Here is a 17,696-nt window from a genome sequence, read left to right on the forward strand (position 1 = left end):
GTTGGCAGGTGGTACTTACATAAGACTTGTTTTGTAATAAGGTCCTCCTTGAGCAAGATGTCAAAGTTCAGGCCAGGCAGGGAAATGATCAGAGCAATACTGTTCCTCCTGCTACAAGTCAAGACTGACCTGTCAATACTCCATGCTGAAGGAGTGTCTGATAAGTTCACCAAAGAAGACCTTATCTGCTTTGAGGGTGTAATGTTGTTTACATTGCCTTTAGACTTTTTGGATGTACCACGTCTCAAGCAGTAAGCTGACATGTCTGCAGAAAACACATGATTCCAAAGAGATATTAGGTCTATGTATTACTGTCATTTGGCAATGAGTCCCTACCCTCCATTCCTAGAGGTCAGTGTCATTTAAAATCCATGGAAACTAAGTTATCTAACAGCAAATAGATTTTGACCCTTCGATAGATCCACCAGGCACCAGGGACTTGGTAGAAGCCTTAGTGTTTATTGAAGAGGTTCAGGTTGTATATGTTCTGCTGCTGGAAAGTGGCTGCATGCAAATAGACAGCCATGTGACGACAGTAGACAGCTGTAGCCAGGCCGTATTGGGCTGTGTGTGCATCACAATGTAACATGAGAGGGGAGGGAGCTGAGAGTGCACACATTTTTAGCCCTGTTCTGTTAGATCATGTGGTCAATGACACTAAGTCTCTGTGCTAGAACGCTGCACAGGAATCAGGACAGGGACAGAGTGTTTTTGACACCTTTCACAGTTCATTATAGTTCATGAAGGAAGTTTAGAAAGTTATCACATAATGAAAAGACATTTGTAAGTGAAACTTATTTTATGTAAGACGTTCATTGGGTGTAGAACATTTAGGTTATTTGTTATAGAAGATTGATTTACTATATAATAACTTATATTTTTGGAAGGGAAATAATCAAGACTGGGGGAAATAGATCACAAAGCATTGGTCTGCCTTGTGTGGGTTCTCCATGTTTGACATAAATAAACATTTAACAATGTTTTATCATTTGTTTCTCAATTGGCACCTAGACCCTAGTAAAACTACTAGTAAGCCTCGGGCTGTGGCGGTCAAGAAACTTGTCAGCCGGTTATTGTCATGCAAAAGACTGCCAGTCTCACGGTAATTGACCATTAATTAACTAAACACGTTTAGCATCTTCAGGCCTCCACACATAGAAGTCATTGATGCACCCCTTTAGAACATCTACATTTAAAAAGTCTAATAAATCAATTTATTATACACCACAATAAATCCATTATTTATTTTAGTCAGGTCTAAAGAAACATGATATGAAGAAAATTTATTTCAGAAGAACAGAATATGAATAGGCCTACTGTAGGCATGTTATCTGGCTGTGCTCCATGCCATAGGCTGTAGGCTTGTTCATTTAGCTGACAAGATATAAGTCCTGTGTCATTATTTTATATGATTTTATAGTAAGAAGAATATAATTGAACTTAAAATAGAAAGTATATTTTTCCCATTACGGAGCGAGTGCGCATATGAAGTGGCTATGTTGAGTGCAAAAGTGATCATTTGAAACAGGTCATATATGCTAGATTTAGAGTTATTTGGGAACTTTAGTTGTGAATTATACAAACCTTAGAATGTCTTAGAAATCTAAACATACAGTATATGGGCTGCATGGTGTGACTATACAGTGCCCTCCACTAATATTGGCACCCTTGGTAAATATGAGCAAAACCGGCTGTGAATTGTTTTTCTTTATTGTTTATCCTCTTGGTCTTTCATTCAAAATATTCACAAAAATCTAACTTTTAATTAAAGTAAAATAATTGAAAGAAAAAGGAAATTATTATCATGAAACAAATATTTTTCTAAAATATGTGTGCCACAATTATTGGCACCCCTTCATTCAATACTTTGTGCAACCTCCCTTTGCCAAGGTAATAGCTCGGAGTCTTCTCCTATAATGCATAATGAGGTTGGAGAACACATGGCAAGGGATCTGAGACCATTCCTTCATACAGAATCTCTCTAGATCCTTCAGATTCCGAGGTCCACGCTTGTGGACTGTCCTCTTCAGCTCATTCCACAGGTTTTCTATGGGCTTTGATTTTGAGGTGTGCTTTGGATCATTGTCCTGCTGGAAGATCCAACCACGGCCCAGCTTAAGCTTCCTAGCAGAGGCAGTCAGGTTTTGATGTAATATCTGCTGGTACTTGATGGAGTCCATGATACCATGTGTCCTAACAAGTTGTCCAGGGCCTTTGGAATTAAAACAGCCCCACAACATCAAAGATCCACCACCATACTTCACAGTGGGATGAGGTACTTTTCTGCATGGCTATCTTTCTGTCTACGCCAAACCCACTTCTGGTGTTTGTTTCCAAAAATCTCTATTTTGGTCTCATCTGACCATAGAACCCGGTCCCATTGAAAGTTCCAGTAACATTTGGCAAACTGTAGGCGCATGAGTTTGTTGTTTGATGACAGCAAAGGCTTTTTTATGGCAAGCCTCCCAAACAACTTGTGGTTATGTAGGTGGTGTCTGATTGTAGTTGTGGAGACTTTCTGACCCCAAGACCCAACTAACGTCTGCAATTCTCCAGCTGTAATCCTTGGAGACTTTTTGGCCACTCAAACCATCCTCCTCACTGTACGTGGGGTCAATATAGACACACGTCCTCTTCCAGGCCGATTGTTAACATCTCCAGTTGCTTTAAACTTCTTCATTATTGCCCTGATAGTGGAAATGGGCATTTTCAACCGTTGAGCTATTTTCTTATAGCCATTTCCTGATTTGTGCAGCTCATCAACCTTTTGTCGCACATCATTACTGTATTCTCAGGTCTTTCCCATAGTGATGGATGACTATGGGAACTTGGCCTGTGTGTCACCTCATATTTATACCCCAGTGAAACAGGAAGTCATGGCTTGCCACTTAAGTGTTCCTAATCACTCAGGTGAACTTAAAAAAGTAAAATATGAATGGAAATATACTTCAGTTAGATTTTACTCATAAGAATTTCTAGGTGTACCAATAAATTTGGCATTTTTTGTAGAAAAAATATTTTGTCCATTTATTTCACATGTATTTTTTTCAATCATTTTACTTAAATTAAATGTTCGATTTTTGTGAATATTTTGAATGAAAGACCTAGAGGATAAACAGCCCGTTTTGCCAATATTAGTGGAGGGCACTGTAGGCTATTGATGATTTGAGAAAGTAGCAAAAAAAGCTTGCGCTCTGATCCTTGCCTCAGGCTGCACAGCTGTTCTCTCATCAAGTGAGCATATTTTCCCCCATCAGACTATTCTCAATTTAATTTTGTCTTTACTAATATAGTGCATTTGAAAAGTATTCAGACCCCTTGACTTTTTCCACATTTTGTTACGTTACAGACTCATTCTAAAATTGATTAAATAAATAAAAATCCTCATCAATCTACACACAGTACCCCATAATGACAAAGCGAAAACAGGTTTTTAGAAATGTTTGCTGATTAATAAAAAAAATGTAAAAACAGATATCTTATTTACATAAGTATTCAGACCCTTTGCTATGAGACTCAATTGAGCTCAGTTGCATCCTGTTTCCATTGATTATCCATGAGATGTTTCTACAACTTGATTGGAGTCCACCTGTGGTAAATTCAATTGATTGGACATGATTTGGAAAGGCACACACCTGTCTATATAAGGTCCCACAGTTGACAGTGCATGTCAGAGCAAAAGCCAAGCCATGAGGTCGAAGGAATTGTCCTTGGAGCTCAGAGACAGGATTGTGTCGAGGCACAGATCTGGGGAAGGGCACCAAAAAATTTCTGCAGCATTGAAGGTCCCCAAGAACACAGTGTCCTCCAACTTTGGAACCACCAAGACTCTTCCTACAGCTGACCGCCCGGCCAAACTGAGCAATCGGGGGAGAAGGTCCTTGGTCAGGAAGGTGACCAAGAACCCAATGGTCACTCTGACAGAGCTCCAGAGCTCCTCTGTGGAGATGGGAAAACCTTCCAGAAGGACAACCATCTCTGCAGCACTCCACCAATCAGGCCTTTATTGTAGTGTGGATAGACGGAAGCAACTCCTCAGTAAAAGGCACATGACAGCCCGCTTGGAGTTTGTCAAAAGGTACCTAAAGGACTCAGACCATGTGAAACAAGATTCTCTGTTCTGTTGAAACCAAGGTTGAAGTCTTTGGCCTGAATGCCAAGAGTCACGTCTGGAGGAAGCCTGGCACCATCCCTACAGTGAAGCATGGTAGTGGCAGCATCATGCTGTGGGGATGTTTTTCAGCGGCAGGGACTGGGAGACTAGTCAGGAATCGAGGGAAAGATGAACAGAGCAAAGTACAGAGAGATCCTTGATGAAAACCAGCTCCAGAGCGCTCAGGACCTCAGACTGGGGCAAAGGTTCACCTTCCAACAGGACAACGACCCTAAGCACACAGCCAAGACAACGCAGCAGTGGCTTCGGGACAATTCTCTGAATGTCCTTGAGTTGCCCAGCCAGAGCCCGGACTTGAACCAGATCGAACATCTCTGGAGAGACCTCAAAATAGCTGTGTCAGCGACGCTCCCCATCCAACCTGACAGAGCTTGAGAGGATCTTCAGAGAAGAATGGGAGAAACTCCCCAAATACAGGTGTGCCAAGCTTGTCGCGTCATACCCAAGAAGAATCGAGGCTGTAATCGCTGCCAAAGGTGCTTCAACAAAGTACTGAGTAAAGGGTCTGAATACTTATGTAAATGTAATATTTCCGTTTTTTTTATTATTTATAAATGTGCAATACTTTCTAAAAACCTGTTTTTGCTTTGTCATTATGGGGTATTGTGTGTAGATTGATGAGGGGAAAAAACGATTGAATCCATTTTAGAATAAGGCTGTAACGTAACAAAATGTGGAAAAAGTCAAGGGGTCTGCATACTTTCCGAATGCACTATATATCACTCGAATAGCGAATGGAGGCCGCGCGCTTTCCTACCGGTCTGTTTTGTAGGCTACTTCGGGTTTATAGCGAAGCATGTGCTTAATAATAAGAGCAGCTGAGAAATAAATAAAGTACCAGTCTAAAGTTTGGACACACCTACTACAGTACCATTAGGACCTGATGGTAGTTGGGTACTACCAAAGCATGTCCAGAGTGCATAAAAGGAGATTACCGTGAATGGTCACGTGAAATTTTACTGTGGTCATGACTAATGACTGCCGGTGAGGCGGTAATACGGTCACCGCAACAGCTCTATGTAAGGCAATGTCAATTGCCTGCCAAAAAATGCCCACCTTCTCACCAAGCTGCTTGGCGATGGTCTTGTAGCCCATTCCAGCCTGTGTAGGTCTACAATCTTGTCCCTGACATCCTTGGAGAGCTCTTTGGTCTTGGCCATGGTGGAGAGTTTGGAATCTGATTGATTGATTGCTTCTGTGGACAGGTGTCTTTTATACAGGTAACAAGCTGAGATTAGGAGCACTCCCTTTAAGAGTGTGCTCCTAATCTCAGCTCGTTACCTGTATAAAAGACACCTGGGAGCCAGAAATCTTTCTGATTGAGAGGGGGTCAAATACTTATTTCCCTCATTAAAATGTAAATCAATTTATAACAATTTTGACATGCGTTTTTCTGGATTTTGTTGTTGTTATTCTGTCTCTCACTGTTCAAATAAACCTACCATTAAAATTATAGACTGATAATTTCTTTGTCAGTGGGCAAACAAAATCAGCAGGGGATCAAATACTTTTTTTCCCTCACTGTATTTCATAAAAGGATTCACATCATTCAGTCGGAAACCTCTTCTAAAGACTGAAATAAGAATTTGTTTTTAAGTGATGAAGCCTTTGAAAACACAGTATGTGTTGTAATGTTTCACATGAAATAATAACTTGGCTTTATTGCCTTATAACCCCTTGGCCTTCATTCTTTTGTTAAACAGAAGCTCAGAGGTTCCCACTGAGAACTCTTTGCATCATCAACACGCACGCCTCCTCCTGTTCTGAGCGATGTGCTTTTCCTTATCTGGCTTAGATTAAAGAGACTGTACAGTACACATGTCATCACATCAATACAATCATGGGATAGAGGAGCATCAAGGTTAGCATGACAAACCAGTTCACTTGATCAACTCTTTGCCCTGATGTGTCTGAGGACATCCAGGAATTTAAACTTATCCTCTCCCAGTGGCCGTTGTCCGTCCGTATTCTCTTTCCTGATATCACGTGCCCTATGGTTATGTTTGAGAAAGGTATAACATACCAAGCTTCTACAGTGTCCGTTTTTTACACACGCACAAGGTCTTTTGAAATGTATTGGTAAGAGAAGAACCCTGTTTGTGTCTTTGCAAGCTTGTTTACAAGAAAGAGTAGGCCAAGTAAAAAGTTCCAGGGGCCTCATTTATCAAAGGTTCTTAGACAAAAAAAAAGACTCTAAACTTTGCGTGTGGCAGTTTTCCCGCAAAGAATCTCCACTCAAATCTCAGACCATGTGTATGCACAACCTCTAGTGGTTGATCACTGTATTGCAAGCAAATATGGCTATTTTGGGGGAAATTTACATTTACATTACATTTTAGTCATTTAGCAGACGCTCTTATCCAGAGCGACTTACAGTTAGTGAATAAATATATACAGTGAGCTCCATAATTCATTGGACAGTAACCATTTTGTTGTTATTTTAGTTCTGTACTCTAGCACTTTGAGTTTGAAAGGATACAATGACAATGAGGGTGAAGTGCAGACTGTCAGCTTTAATTTAAAGGTTTTTTCATACATATCGGATGAATCATTTAGAAATGACAGCACCTTTTGTACATGGTCCCCCCATTTTAAGGTACTACAAGTATTTGTTAAATTGGCTTCACAGATGTGTGTCATTAGGCAGGTGTATTAATTTGTGTCGTTAGTGAATCCAGGAGAGCTGTTGATGAATAGTATTGATTCTAGACTTTGCTATTGCCTTTGGAGGTTGTTGTTGGGGTGTGACAACATGAGGAAGACAGCAGTGTCGATGCAAATTAAGCTGGCCGTCATAAGGCTCAGAAATGAAAATCAATCAATCAGGAACATTGCAAAAACCCTGGCCATGCCCAAGTCAACCGTTTGGTTCATCATTAACAAGAAAAAAACAACCGGTGAACTCAATTATGTCAAAAGACCCGGTAGACTGAGGAAGACCACTGTAGTGGATGACCGGAGAATACTCTCTATGGTGAAGAAAACCCCCCTGACAACAGCCCAACAGATCAAAAACACTCTCCTGGATGCAGGTGTAGATGTGTCAAAGTCTACCATACGTAGAAGAATGCACCAGCAGGACTACAGAGGGTACACTACAAGATGCAAACCACTGATAAGCCTGAAGAACAGAAAGGCGAGATTACAGTTTGCTAAAAAGCACCTAAAAGAGCCCCAAGAGTTCTGGAAAAAAGTATTGTGGACAGATGAGACAAAGATTAACATGTACCAGAGGGATGGAAAGAGGAAAGTGTGGAGAAAAAAAAGAAATTCCCATGATCCAAAGCATACCACCTCATCCGTGGAGGGGGTGTTATGGCTTGGGCCTGTGTGGCTGCCAGTGGAACAGGCTCACTTGTCTTTATCGATGATGTGACTGCAGACAGAAGTAGAACAATGAATGAAAGTCTACAGAAATATTTTATCTGCTCAGATAAAACCAAATGCCTCCAAACTCATTGGACGGCACTTCATCATGCAACAAGACAATGACCCTAAACATACTGCTAGAGCAACAAAGGGGTTTTTGATGGCCAAAAAGTGGAAAATCCTTGACTGGCCGAGTCAATCACCGGATCTGAATCCAATTGAACATGCATTTTACATGCTGAAGAGGAGACTGAAGGCAATAAGTCCCCAAAATAAGCAGGAACTGAAGATGGCTGCAGTACAGGCCTGGCAGAGCATCACCAGGGAAGATACCCAGCGTCTGGTGATGTCAATGCATCGCAGACTTCAAGCAGTCATTGCATGCAAAGGATATGCGACCAAATATTAACAATGATTACTTTATTCTACATTATGTTAAACTGTCCAATGTTTTTTGATGCCCGAAAAAGGGGGGGACCATGTACAAAAGCTTCTATAATTTCTAAACGGTTCATCCGATATGTATGAAAATACCCTCAAATTAATGCTTTGATTACACTCCACCCTCATTGTCATTGTATTCTTTCAAACTCAAAGTGCTTGAGTACAGAACCAAAATAACAAAAACATGGTCACTGTCCAATGAATTATGGAGCTCACTGTATATATTTTTTTTATACTGACCCCCTGTGGGAATCAAACCCACAACCCTGGCGTTGCAAACGCCATGCTCTATCAACTGACCTACATCCCTGCCGACCATTCCCTCCCCTACCCTGGACGACGCTGGGCCAATTGTGCGCCGCCCATGAGTCTCCCGGTCGCGGTCGATGCACAGGAATTATAATAATGGTAGGCTTATAAAAACATTAAAACGTAGGCTATAGGCCTACTGATAAAACAGAATCATTTGTCATTGATAAGAATATCGCATAGCAGCATGTCGCCTAATATATTTATTTACATTTTATTACAGTGCTGTGAAAAACTGTTCGCCCCCTTTCTAATTTTCTGTACTTTTGCATATTTTTGGTACTGAATGTTATCAGATCTTCAACCAAAACCTAATATTAGATAAAGGGAACCTAAGTGAACAAATAACACAACAATTACATACATACAATTACTTTTTCATTTATTTCATCAACAAAGTTATGCAACACCCAATGCCCCTGTGTGAAAAAGTAATTGACCCCTTACACTCAATAACTGGTTGTGCCACCTTTAGCTGCAATGACTCCAACCAAACGCTTCCTGTAAAAAATCTACTTATTTTATTTATTTAATTCTTTGTAAACTCCCTTTCCCTTGATCTAATATTAGGTTTTGGTTGAAGCGCTGATAACATTCAGTATAAAGAATATGCAAAAATAGAGAAAATCAGAAAGGGGGCAAATACTTTTTCTAAAAAGTAAATCATAAACATATTGCAGGGCATGTTTACACACGGTTGATAAATGAGGCCGCAGGAGTTCCTCTGCTCTGCTCTAAGAATGAGCAGAGCAGACCTACACATTTGTCACAACCTCTAGTGACGGCACTGGAATGTTTTTCCACGCGCTGACATTTCAAGGCCTGCAGTGGTGGGGGGGCAGCAATGTACGTCACTCACTGAACGTTTGAAGTGGACGCGTATATATGCAGTCTTTATTAGAATAGAATAGATTAACTTTTTTTTTTTCCCTGAGTGAATTTACGATTGTGGCATTTGGATTAGATTATAAACACAACAGCACAAGAAACATATGACAGATATACAAATAATTTAAAGTCACAAGAATATTGTGGGCGAGTGGGATTGCTTTATTTGGAGGTCATTGTTTGTTTAGAGGTCAGCCAGCCCAATAGTCAGATTCTGTAATGTGTGTGAGATTACTGTGACATCATTGTTTTGTCACAATGGGACTCTAGTGTGCTGTGTTGTATTGTGCTGCACAAAGCAATATCCATGGCTGTGGTTTGTGTTTTACTTACTAAACAATAGTAAGAGAAAGTCGTACATACATATACTCCCAGTTATTAGCCTATTATCAAAGTCTGTTACAATATTGTGTAAAATGTCTCTGCTATTATTAGGCCTAGATACCTGAACCAATGTTTCTGCACAATTGTTTCTTCAGTGTCATGAAGAAAAACTTCACAGAAGCTGAAGAACTGACATTGGTTTGGTTTGGTTTGCTTTGTCTTGCAGGTCAGGTAAGGCTGATCAGCATATCATGTGGCAGTCAGAATGTGTGGGCGTGTGATGGCTATGGGATGGTCTATTTCCGCGTTGGCACGCAACCCCTCAACCCCAGTATGATGCTTCCTGCCTGGATCTGCATCGAACCACCAGAGCAGGTAAACCCAGTCAAACCACAGTGCATCTGCTTAGATTATGAATACCATTTGATCGATACAGTGATAGTTGTTTATACAGTGGGGTCTGCAATTATTGACACCCTTGATAAAGATGAGCAAAAATTACTCTATAAAAGAAAGAATTTAAATACTGAGCTATATTGTATGCTAATTCTTTTTATAATTTATTATTTTATACTAATACAATTGCTAAGAGAAATATATAATTTTTGGACAAGTAATACTTTTTTTTTCTCAACGGTAGGGGTTAAAATGATTGACACCCCTGTTTTCAATATCTCACTTTGTGAGCATAACAGCACTGAGCCTTTTCTAAAATGTTTTATGAGTTGGAGAACACTTTGGGAGGGATCCTAGACCATTCCTCCTTACAGAATCCTTCCAGATCCTTGATATCCTTTGTCTGCGCTTATGGACTGCCCTCTTTCATTGAAAACCTGTGGTTTGAATTTGGTTCATGTCCGTAGACTGAGATGGACATTGCAAAATGTTGGCTTTGTGGCCAATTAACCATTTCTTTGTGGATTTTGATGTGTGCTTGGGGTAATTGTCTTGCTGGAAGATCCACTTGCAGCCAAGTTTCAGCCTCCTGGCAGAGACAACCAGGTTTTTGGCTAAAATGTCCTGGTACTGCTTAGAGTTCATGATGCCGTTGACCATAACTAGGGCCCCAGGACCAGTGGAAGCAAAATAGCCCATAACATCAAAGATCCACCCCCATATTTTACAGTAGCCATGGGGCTCTTTTCTGCTTATGCATTCTCATTTCGACGCCAAACCCACCACTGGTGTGTGTGACCAAAGAGCTCTATTAACTTGTCATCTGACCATAGCACTGGTTCGAATCCAAGTGCCAATGCCGTTTAGCAAACTCCAGACGTTCACATTTGTTGGATGACATAAGATTATTTGGCCACGCACACCAGTGGTGGGTTTGGCGTCAAAATGAGAATGCATAAGCAGAAAAGAGCCCCACGGCTACTGTAAAATATGGGGGTGGATCTTTGATGTTATGGGGCTATATTGCTTCCACTGGTCCTGGGGCCCTTGTTCAGCCCATTATATTTCCAGTTGTGCTGTGTTGTTCACATCGTCATGGTTTCCTGCTCCATCAGCCAGTTGGAGTGCACTTGATAAGGATCCACACCAGTCCCAATGACCGCATGCTGTGGGCCATGGACAACAGAGGGAACGTACATGTCCGCACAGGAATCACAGACGAGATGCCTGTCGGCACAGACTGGGAACACATTCCAGGTAAATGACCTGATGATTGACCGTGAGTCACACACTTAATGATATATCACCTTTGTTCTCTATCCCTACACCTATCATCCATTTAGATTTCTACCCAATTTTTACCTAATGCTACTGTTATTTTACTGCTGCTCTTTATTTTTTACTTATCTATTTTTTACATAACACTTATTTTCTTAAAACTGCATTGTTGGTTAAGGGCTTGTAAGTAAGCATTTCACTGTAAGGTCTACACCTGTTATATTCGGCGCGTGTGACAAATACAATTTGATTTGATTTGTCTCTTTGTTTAGGTTAGATGACCACGTACCCATAAGCGGAAGATCAGCCACCCATTCATAAAACCTTTGTCCGAAGACTAGATAATCAAGTTCAATGTTCTTTATCCAATGTGTTCCCAGGCCTTCCGGCCAGTCAGCTGGTGCTGAGTGTGAAGACAGTTTGGGTGCGTTGCCCCAATGGAGAGGTGGCGAGGCGCTACGGTATCACTGACAAGAACCCAGCAGGGGACTACTGGAAGAAGATACCAGGTCTGGTCAACTGGCTGACAGGTGAGTGATGAGATGGAGACAAGTTTCAAGTTTTAATGTCACATTACACAAGTACAGTGAAATGCCTTTCTTGGAAGCTCTAACCCCAACAATACAGTAATCAATAACAAGGTAGAACAAAAACACACGAGATATACAAATAAGAAATAAGAAGAACACGATAAAGTAAGAACACAACTGTGTTCTAGTACAGGAGCAACAACAAAGTGTTGGCTTCCGCTCATTCCCACATACAGTGCATTCGGAAAGTATTCAGACCCCATGACTTTTTCCACATTTTGTTATTTTACAGGGTTATTCGAAAATTGATTCAATCGTTTTTTCCCCTCATCAATCTAAACACAATACCCCATAATGACAAAGCAAAAACGGTTTTTATAAATTTTTGCAAATGTATATAATAAAATAAACGGAAATATCACATTTATGTAAGTATTCAGACCCTTTACTCAGTCCTTTGTTGAAGCACCTTTGGCAGTGATTACAGCCCCAAGTCTTCTTGGGTATGATGCTACAAGCTTGGCACACCTGTATTTGGGGAGTTTCTCCCATTCTTTTCTGCAGATCCTCACAAGCTATTTTCAGGTCTCCAGAGATGTTTGTTTTGGGTTCAAGTCCGGGCTCTGGCTGGGCGTCTCAAGGACATTCAGAGAGTTGTCCTGAAGCCACTCCTGCGTTGTCTTGGCTGTGTGCTTAGGGTTGTTGTTCTGTTGGAAGGTGAACCTTCGCCTCAGTCTGATGTCCTGAGCGCTCTGGAGCAGGTTTTCATCAAGGATCTCTCTGTACTTTGCTCCGTTCATCTTTCCCTTGATCCTGACTAGTCTCCCAGTCACTGCCGCTGAAAAACATCCCCACAGCATGATCCTGCCACCACCATGCTTCACTGTAGGGATGGTGCCAGGTTTCCTCCAGACATGTCGCTTGGCATTCAGGCCAAAGAGTTCAATCTTGGTTTCATCAGACGAGAGAATCTTGTTTCTAATGGTCTGAGAGTCCTTTAGGTGCCTTTTGGCAAACTCCAAGCGGGCTGTCATGTGCCTTTTACTGAGGAGTGGCTTCCGTCTGGCCACTCTACCATAGAGGCCTGATTGGTGGAAGGCTGCAGAGATGGTTGTCCTTCTGGAAGGTTCTCCCATCTCCACAGAGGAACTCTGAAGCTCCGTTAGAGTGACCATCAGGTTCTTGGTCACCTCCCTGACCAAAGCTCTTCTCTCCTGATTGCTCAGCTCGAGGAAGAGTCTTGGTGGTTCCAAACTTGTTCCATTTAAGAATAATGGAGGCCACTGTGTTCTTGGGGACCTTCAATGCTGCAGGCATTTTTTGGTACCCTTCCCCAGATCTGTGCCTTGACACAATCCTGTCTCGGAGCTCTACGGACAATTCCTTTGACCTCATGGCTTGTTTTTTGCTCTGACATGCACCGACAAGATATTTCTGTTTTTATTTTTAATAAATTATAAATTAGCAAAAAAATCTAAGAAACAGTTTTTGCTTTGTCATTATGGGGTATTGTGTGTAGATTTAATCAATTTTAGAATAAGGCTGTAACGTAACAAAATGTGGATGAAGTCCAGGGGTCTGAATACTTTCCGAATGCACTGTATCTTGGCCCACAATCCAAGCATGTTCTGTACACAGGTCAGGGGCTTACTATAGCTTAGAGTTAATACATTCTCTGGCATTGTTAATGCTTGGCTTGCTGTTCCGTTGTGCATGTTTGAGATCGACTGCACAGCCAGAATCACTGATCTACAAATTACCTTGCATTCCAAATAACTCTTCATTAAGTGATCAAGATTAGCGATTCTGCGACTCGCTTTGCTCAAACTGATCCCTCCAAACCGCTGATTGTCCCACAGTGACACCCATGGACGAACTGTGGGCTGTGAGTGTGTCTGGAGGTCTGAGCCACCGGCTCACCAAGACCCTGGTGCACGCCGCCGTCAAGTCCCACGTCAACACAGGCTCCCTGAGTGGAGAGGACCTGGAGGAAGAGTGGGAGGTCATCTAAAGAAGACAGAATTTGCATTCTATTCCCTATATAGTGCACTACTTTTGTCTCGGAACCACAGGGCGCATAGGGCTCTGGTCAAAAGTAGGGCACTATGTAGGAAATAGGGTCCCATTTCCCATGTCTCTTCCAACTGAAACAACCACTATTATTATTCACTTTCACTACTGAAATGGGCTGCATTTCATTTATTAGTGGGCACTTTACTTACTGTGTATTTTTTATGTTAACCTCCTATGTACATAATATCTAAGATTCTATGGCAACTGCTATATGGTTATGATTCAGAACTGAGTGCACAATGGCTCTGTGGACAGACAGGACGGGATGATTTTGTGTTACCAAGGGAACGGGGTGTGTCGCCCAGCCCTCTTTATGCTGTGTTCAAGCATTCTGAAGTGTCCAACCAGTGTTCACCGTTAACCTAACCCAACCAATCCCTATTGAATTTGACTGAACTAATTTATTGATATATTAGTTATTTGATTATTTATTTTTATCTGGTGACATTGTAGGAAGGCAATTTGTTTTATTTATTCATTTTAGTTAGTTTACACTTTAGTTGTAAGTGAGAAGGTTACCACACTCCAGTACACAGCTCTAGTCTAGACTTGCTACCCTGAGACAGCCTTTTTTTGTTTTCTTAGGAAACACCCTCTTCCAAAGGAACTTACTGTAGCTCTGGTGTTGTTTTTTACACATTGATCTATTCCGATTAATACTGTATTTACCACAGCACACTCAAGCCTTCCAATAGGGTACCTTCGATTAAAGACTTCGAACTGTTAGACCTCTATTCCAGTTGATCCACTGTCACCCAACTCAATGCCACAGGAGTTAGATAGGGCTATGGTCTGTGAATTATGTTTGTATATTGTTTTAAAGGGAACTATGATGGTAGTAGGAAGGAGATCCATTTTTTTTTTTTTTTTTACTGTATATAATAACACAGGTAAACATGTGAATGTAAGTACTTGAATGGAGAAATTGATCACGTTAGGCACAGTGCAAGGGTACCATAAAGTCATCTCTGTGTAGGTGCTTACTGTGCACAGATTGATGCTTCCTTTTTTTACTGTGGAATGCTGTGTGCTCACTAAGGAAGGGATATTAATTTGCAGGAGTTTGAGCTGGGAGATTTCTAACGTGTATTTTGTATAACTACCAGAAAGGGAAACTAACCAATTAATTTATCCAGTCTTATTACAGCTACTGTATATATACGGGAATCATGCATTTAATGGTTGACAGACACTTTTATCAAACATATTAACGACAGCTAAACAGCTTTGAAAATATAACTCAATCACTGACTAGTACATCTCATAGCTTTGTGAAAAAGTTGGTTGGTGTTTGTGAAAAGCTATTTGTGTGGCTTAACTAGTACTATAGTACAATGCTGAATTATGTAGCTATAATATTAACATAGAGAAACCAGGGTTACACATTGACATTAGGCATACTACATGGTATCATAATGCTGCTTCTGAATACTGTACTCTACATCAGTGCCACTTAGTCGTTAGGGGTTTGCCAGTTCAATTCACTTTGACAATGGGTGCCTCCCAAATGGCAACCTATTATTCCCTATATAGTGCACTACTTTATTGTTTCAACAGTGGGGGATCCTTCATAAAAAATATCAATAATAAATAGTTTTGACCAGAGCCCGCGCCCTGGTCAAAAGTAGTGCACTTTATAGGGGAATAGGGTGCCATTTGAGATGTTAAAAAAATCTGATGGGTCATCAAATGACCAATGTTTTGGAATATACTGGACAGGTTGAAGTACTGTAGCCCCTCTTTGCGTCTATTTCATGGGATGCACAGTACTGTAAGTCCACTGTATGAATCCATGCCTCTCCTCAGTATGAACTTCCTTAATAAAGATGTTTACAGTGACTCTACGTGATGATACTGTATGACCACCATAAAGCAGTGTTTCTCAACTCCATAGGACTGCACATTTTTGCTCTAGACCAGCACTAACACAGTGCTGAGCTGGAACAAAAATGTGGGGGCCCAGCCCAGGACTGGAGTTGAGAATGTTCTCCTTCTGACCACGAGCCATGCATTTGTCAGAGAAAACAAAACCATGAATGTGTGTTAAGAGCTCATTCAAACCATTGTGCCATGTTTTATGGGTGGGTGAATCCATGATGTAAAACATATGTTCATGCTGTCATATAGTTTTGGACCTATTCTATAATTTATTCTGTTGATCTGTAACTACACAGTTTTTTCCGTTGCCTGTGTAGTAACTGTGTAATTACTGTAGTAGTAACATTGTAAAAACATGTTCTCTGCGCCCCTTCAGCCCACTACCTCCAGATAATGGCCATATAGGTGAAGCACATTATAGATCAAAGAAAACAACAGGTTAATATATTTAATAGACAATAATAGTATTTTATTTACACATTGCAACATTAACACCATTATTCACTCTTTAGTGTCAAATATTAAATATTAATTAATATACATTTATTCTAAAGTGCATTGTTTTTAAACAACATTTTAAGAACTTTTTAAGTTATTGCTATTTACAAAGCCACATGCAGCATTTAATTCACTTTTATTGATACTGTTGTCAAACTGTGCACACCATAGCCAAAAATAAACCTTTGAGTCCAGAAGTCAGTACAGTAGTTTTATCTGAGAGGTCTGAGAGAGTCTAACTGGCATACTGGTGTAGCCTGAAGTCCAGTGGTTTCAGAAAGTCTGGCAGAGGGTCCAGCTGTTCAACAGGTATGGACTGGGTCATCTTCTGCATAGCCTGAACAAAGAGAGAGGGAGGAGATAGTCCTGAGAGCCACTGGAACGCCTGCTCTCCAATAAGACTCTGCCACAGCCCTGGATTCTTCTGCAACTGTCCCTTCATTTGAAAATGGAATTTTGGCATGAAGAGAATGAGATAACCAAGGCAGACGTGCTTCCGGCGCATGTCAGGCTCACCCTGGCGTATCTGATTTAAGAGGCAGTCCAAGGGGGTGTTCCCATCTCGATCTGTCACATAAGGACATGCACCGTGTCCTAGTAACAGAATCAAACACTCAGGGCGAACCAGTTCACACGCCATATGCAATGCGCCTTTGCCTCCTTCCATGTGAAAACATCCACGACTGTTAAAGTAGCTCACGCGCTCGCTATCGGAGAAGTCTTTCAGAGAGTCCAGAATCATTTTGAGGATAGTAATACGGTTATAGCGGACAGCTACTGTGAGATGCGGTGTTGCGGATGCTTGGCAGCAGCAGAAGCTTCGACTGGGCATCTCCAGTGCGCCGACAGAGTATCTGTTGAGCAGGTATCTGGCGTATTGTTGATGATCGTGCACAAGTGCATACAGAAAAGCCTCGGATGGAGTAAAAGCGCACGCCCGCCCGTCATCTTCCCAATGAAACACCTCCATTGTCCGCATGTCCTCGAGCACCCATACTGGTAACAGGTCCCGCACTGCTTGGTAGAAGGCAAAGGAGGTTCTTTGGCACTGTTTCTCGGATTTATAATCCGCCCGGTTGTCAAACACACCCGCTAGATCGTAAGGCATGGCCACTTTGTTCTGCAGATCCCTTTAATTTCGGAATATACCTTTTTATGCAAGGTATAAGCACCTCTGTGCCAGGTCTGTTTACATCAACACAGGATGTCAACAGAGGTGATTTTTTTTAGAAGAGAAAAATAACTCGAAAAATGATCAATGGCTGAATTTAGGAAAGTTGCATGACACACTGAAAAAGTTTTTCAAAATAAAAGCCAATAGCAATCGAAAACGTTTAGGGCTCTTCGGTCTCGCTGCGCTCCGAGTCTGTGTTCAGTAGCAAGGACCCTGTCTGAGACTGTTACCCTTTTACCGCTATTCTTGACTTGCTTCAAACCCCTCTTTGAACTCCATCGGCAGTTTATATACCCTTGCTGGTGGCGAACGATAGTGGAACACCCTTCACGACTGCTCTCGTTGGTCGTTCACTGCGTCA

General features: G+C 41.3%; 2 protein-coding genes across 2 annotated transcripts in view; one reads left to right on the forward strand and one right to left on the reverse strand.

The window, feature by feature from the left end:
* tecpr2 (tectonin beta-propeller repeat containing 2) overlaps positions 1-15,624 on the forward strand; it is a 29,580-nt gene extending 13,956 nt beyond the window's left edge. The window contains exons 17-20 of the mRNA XM_041848038.2: positions 9,735-9,883; positions 11,020-11,161; positions 11,563-11,712; positions 13,572-15,624. Coding sequence (XP_041703972.1) covers positions 9,735-9,883; positions 11,020-11,161; positions 11,563-11,712; positions 13,572-13,723 — 593 coding nt within the window. The 3' untranslated portion in view covers positions 13,724-15,624. The remainder of the gene's footprint in view (positions 1-9,734; positions 9,884-11,019; positions 11,162-11,562; positions 11,713-13,571) is intronic.
* Positions 14,608-17,696, reverse strand: ankrd9 (ankyrin repeat domain 9). The gene has a single exon (XM_041848039.2). It carries the CDS (start codon positions 17,267-17,269, stop codon positions 16,397-16,399), a length of 873 nt encoding a protein of 290 aa, XP_041703973.1. The 5' UTR covers positions 17,270-17,696; the 3' UTR covers positions 14,608-16,396.

The sequence above is a fragment of the Coregonus clupeaformis genome, chromosome 25, assembly GCF_020615455.1.
Source record: "Coregonus clupeaformis isolate EN_2021a chromosome 25, ASM2061545v1, whole genome shotgun sequence".
NCBI classification, from domain to species: domain Eukaryota; kingdom Metazoa; phylum Chordata; class Actinopteri; order Salmoniformes; family Salmonidae; genus Coregonus; species Coregonus clupeaformis.

Bases quoted from the DNA above. Each gene is read 5' to 3' on its own strand.
- ankrd9 (XM_041848039.2), bottom strand. From the start codon at position 17,269: ATGCCTTACGATCTAGCGGGTGTGTTTGACAACCGGGCGGATTATAAA.